The sequence below is a fragment of the Cupressus sempervirens genome, chromosome 5 (genome assembly GCF_028749045.1).
Source record: "Cupressus sempervirens isolate cs-2001-9-10 chromosome 5, ASM2874904v1, whole genome shotgun sequence".
Lineage (NCBI taxonomy): Eukaryota > Viridiplantae > Streptophyta > Pinopsida > Cupressales > Cupressaceae > Cupressus > Cupressus sempervirens.
The window spans coordinates 616,742,258-616,746,742 of record NC_143122.1 but is presented as its reverse complement, the minus strand read 5'-3'; the positions used below and the strand labels follow the sequence as shown (position 1 = coordinate 616,746,742).

At 33.3% G+C, this 4,485-nt stretch overlaps 1 protein-coding gene across 1 annotated transcript; it reads right to left on the bottom strand.

Moving 5' to 3' along the window:
• Positions 1-1,743: 1,743 nt before the first annotated feature.
• On the bottom strand, positions 1,744-2,965 carry LOC149557399 (17.8 kDa class I heat shock protein-like). Its single transcript, XM_089832055.1, has 2 exons — positions 2,459-2,965; positions 1,744-2,328 (listed from the first exon to the last, which is right to left on the bottom strand). The coding sequence occupies exons 1-2, from the start codon at positions 2,664-2,666 to the stop codon at positions 2,060-2,062; spliced, it is 477 nt and encodes a 158-aa protein (XP_089688181.1). The 5' UTR covers positions 2,667-2,965; the 3' UTR covers positions 1,744-2,059.
• Positions 2,966-4,485: the final 1,520 nt, after the last annotated feature.

Sequence of the window (4,485 nt, the reverse complement as noted above, 5' to 3'; positions counted from 1 at the left end):
TACAAATGGATTGTGGAAATCTGGTAATGTTAATTAGGCATTTGTGTTTATTTAATGTTTTTATATCCAACCCTTACTTTTTTGAGATTGTTGTTGGGTCTTAAAGACTTGTTACTATTTTGGTTAAAATATTTAATTTTGTATCTTTTACTATTAGACAAGATAACATGTTTGTTAGAATCTAGTTTGATTTTACTTGTGTAGGTAATATATTTTTTATTTTAACCGAGGAGCAATTAATGTGTTGTTAATGAATGGTCTATCCATCCTCATGTACTATAAGCCAATCCCCTTGTTTTGGTGGCTATTAATATCACAAACAAAGAAATCATAACATAAAGTAGTAACTTAGCTCATTTTTAAAATTACTACATTAAATTTCAATTAGTGTTTATTTGTAATTTTAGTTTTCAACAAGTATGTATGAAAGCACACAATAATTCAAAGATAAGATAAAATATTAAATAGGGTGCAAATGTGACTTCACTTCATAACTCTATTGAGTATGCTCCCACACTAAGGGCCCATTCGGTTACTGGGATAGGAATTAAAAATTGGGCATTCTAGAATAGCTATTTTGGAATAGGATTATATCCCTCTATTTGGGTCAACAAAATAGAAATTGAAATTGCTTCATAATATCACAACCAAAGACTGTGATTTGGGAATGTCAAAAGAACTGGCAAATTTCTCTACAAGAAAGAAATTGGGATGAAACAGAACCATTTTCTCTAAGGTTTCCTCCCTTAGGCTAGAAATCTCTAGAAAAAATTATCACAATTTAATCCATCTTAATTTGGTTCTTTGTGAAATCATCACTTGATGCTATTCTTCTCCCTCCCCCTCTCTCTATCCCTTTCCCTACTACTGTTGTTCTTCTCTAATATGGCCCCCATACCCATTCCATAGCCATATCTTGTTTTGTTCTCCCCTATTTCTTCACCAACAATAATGGCGGACAAGGCAACCTACAAAAATCTTTGATTTTATCCAAATTTGGGCAAAATATAAAGGAATGAATGAAATGGATGAAGAGGATACTTTTGATAGTTTGGATCAACAACCATCGACATGGGCAATAGACTTCAAATTTTTATCAAACATAATAAAAGGAGAATGCGAATGGGAATTGTTATAGGTATTTTGGTGGAATCACCAAATGCTTATTTTGGGTCAAAATGGGAATACGAATTCCCATTTCTGATTCTAATTTGACACACCCAAACAGAAAATTAAAGTTTTTAAGAATATGTCGACTCCTTTAACAAGTCAATTCCAACAACCAAACAAGTCCTAAAGTGTGATTGCTAGTTTAATCTATATGAAAAGTAGGATTGCTAGTTTCATATATTTAGAAAAATCACTCTTAATGTCAAGAATCTTACCTCCCAACTTGTTGAGATTTAAGATGATTTAAGATGATGGGTACATATCCTCCATAATAAACTTGTTGAGATTTCAGATGATAGGTATATATTCCCTTTTATTCCCCACTAAATCCAACAATTTGCCCTTCTCGTAGCAAGGGCCTTCTAAAAGTGTTTGTTGAGTCGTCACAAGGGCTTCTTCCTTGCTTCTTGTTTCCTTTCATGCACACGTTGCAAAACCCTCCCACGTCAGTGGTAATGCACACATCCAAATTTTCATCTATTTTACTTCGTAGACACTTCAAGATTTTCGTTGACATGTTAAGTTGAATCAAATTTCAAATATTACAACACATACACAATCCTGAGGCAAACGTCCCAAAAAAAACCAACATTCAGAAATTTATAAACTTAAAAGATACATTTTCTTGCATCATTTATAAGAGATGCAAAGAAACACTTGAACAATACTATAAAAATCTTATTTTCACATTGAGCCGAGGTACAGAGCAAACGGAACACCATATGCGTGTTACTATTTATATGCACAGCGAGCAACCGCCACTACATTAACATTTCTAAACAAAACATGAATTTACAGGTTACACACCACTTATTTTTCATTTTGCTGAATCAGCGACGCTGTAAATGACTCTTTGTTCCCTTTTACAAACCCATCAAGTTCTCATCTATTAACCAGATATCTCAATCGATTTGACTTCTCGCTTCGGCTCCGGCTGTTTTGGAACAGTCACAGTCAAGACTCCATTTTCCATTGCAGCTTTCACATCTTCCAACTTTGCATTATCAGGCAACCGAAATCGTCTCAGAAATTTGCCGCGTGAGCGCTCCACTCGGTGATATTTTTCATTCTTTTGCTCCGCTTCTTTATTCCGTTCTCCACTAATCTGCAGGATCCGTCCCTCCTCAACTTCTATTTTCACCTCTTCCTTTTTCAGACCTGACGAAAAATAACAATTTCAAACCCTATCAGATCAATAATTACAAAGGAAAAAGGAAATTGCAAATACAACAGCCAAAATGCCAGATTGAGATTGCAACATAAAATAAAGCCAGAATAAATTACTTACCTGGCAGATCGGCCTTAAAAATGTGCGCATCTGGAGTCTCCTTCCAATCGATTTGTGTATTTGCAACGGCTGCTGTATCCCTTGCAAATTCAGATGGAGCAAGATCCCTGTCAATGGAATTTAAAGCTCCAAACGGATCCCACACATCTAAAGAAAATGGATCGAATACGCTGGATCTCTTACCAAACAGGCTAGGAACCAGAGACATGATGACAATATTTTTCGGAAATGCTAGAAAAGATTGATTACAGGATTTTACTAATTATCTATATGGGCTTCCTTGTATGCTGAAATTGAAAATGCGCGGGGCTTATTTATAACGCACGGTGGAGAGGTCTAGAGTTTTGGAAAGAAGCCTTGGAGTTTTTTCGCCTCCGCTGGAGAATTCCAGTTCTTTCCACATTTTTCTTACTTTTTTCCTGAAACAGAGCACCCTTACCCTGCATATGACCAGGGGCTACACTAACGGTCCTCTTCGAGTCGTGGCTTTCTCCGCTAACATTTTCTAATATGGATAAACTTCTCTCGTCTTTATATAAAAAATAAAAATACTTTGCAAATATCTGTTTGGGGCTTCTATCGGGAAGACGGACCCCACACACATATTATTATATATATATAACTAGAAAATGTGGTCTTTGTAATTTTGTTTTTTTAATATTTAAGACTTGGTTTTGTTCATTTCACAAATACATTAAGTGCAATTAGCTTTCTTTTAGAAGTATGTTGATTTTAATTATAAACTTCATTTTAATAATTCTTAATTTTTTATCATAGAATAAAATTGGCTATGTTTATTGGTTTCTTTTTAGATTGGATTAGATTAGATTATTTATAAAAATATTTTCTTGAGTTTCATCCATGAATATCACATTTGTAATAATAAATGATGTGGATGACATATATAAATATTTCAAACATAAAGTCACACATTTAATGAATGAATCAAATCCAAGTTAACTTAGGAGAGGGTCAATCCCCTACCATATCAATATAGATCTAGACCTCTTAAATGAATGTGCTCCCTTTAGAAAGGGTTATACTTGAGGACTAGGCGTTCACATTGAAATTGGTTTCTAATTTTCCAAGCTATGTCTATTTTTCCAAGCTAGTCATTTCAAAGATTATTGGTGTTGATGTTGTTGTTGTAGGGCAAGTCACAACTCTTTCTTTTGTACTAGATAATAGAATCAAATTTTTAATTAGACATGTATTGCATCAACATTTTCATAAAAAGGCATAACATCATCACTTATATCTTAGGCATGATCTTTTCTTGGTTTGGAACTCATTTAAATTTGTTTGTCAACAACTAAGATTGATAATTTATCAAGAAACTTTTCATATTTTCACTCTACAAAATTTTGATTAACCTAAATCATTTCTTAGAACCACCCATACTTAGATACACACATGCACATTTACAAAAGACCCAGGGGTTGTATGACACAATTGTACTAGTAACATGGGTAATCACCAAAGATTATATGTAGTGGGAAGCAATTTTTTTGGATAAGTTCGTGATAGTCAAATTATGAATCAATAATAGATTTGTCATTTTGATAATCAATTGCATTCTACATTGAAAGGTCAACCGCTTATTTTTCAATAGCATTATAAAAAAATAAGAATGTAGTGCTTCCACTTGGTAAGGCTTGAGATGCCTATAATCAACATTTTAATTTTTTTTGCTATACATCATGAGATGCATGGGTCATGCTTATGTATATTAAACACTCAGTTTAGTAATTTTATTACATCACATTTTATTATTATTTTCTTTATTGCGATTCTTGATTATGTGTTTCCTATTTAGTATAATACTAGTCTTAGATGATTCATATGAAGTAAAGAAGATAGTTGATTTTATTTTTAGAAGAGAAGACAAGAAGTTGAGAAGTACACTAAGCTTGATCGAGTGACTGTTTCACTAGGTCAATGTAGGAGTTGAAGCAAAAGATTAAGGAACTCAAGAGTTATCTGAGAAAACAATATTAGCAAAGTGTTAGTTATGCTCGAGCAAGATA

What these genes read in the sequence shown, in the direction of transcription:
- LOC149557399 (XM_089832055.1), bottom strand. Translation starts at nt 2,666, where the DNA reads ATGTCTCTGGTTCCTAGCCTGTTTGGTAAGAGATCCAGCGTATTCGAT. An exon ending in TTTTAAGGCCGATCTGCCAG is followed by an intron (nt 2,329 to 2,458) that starts GTAAGTAATTTA and finishes ATTTTTCGTCAG; the next exon opens with GTCTGAAAAAGGAAGAGGTG.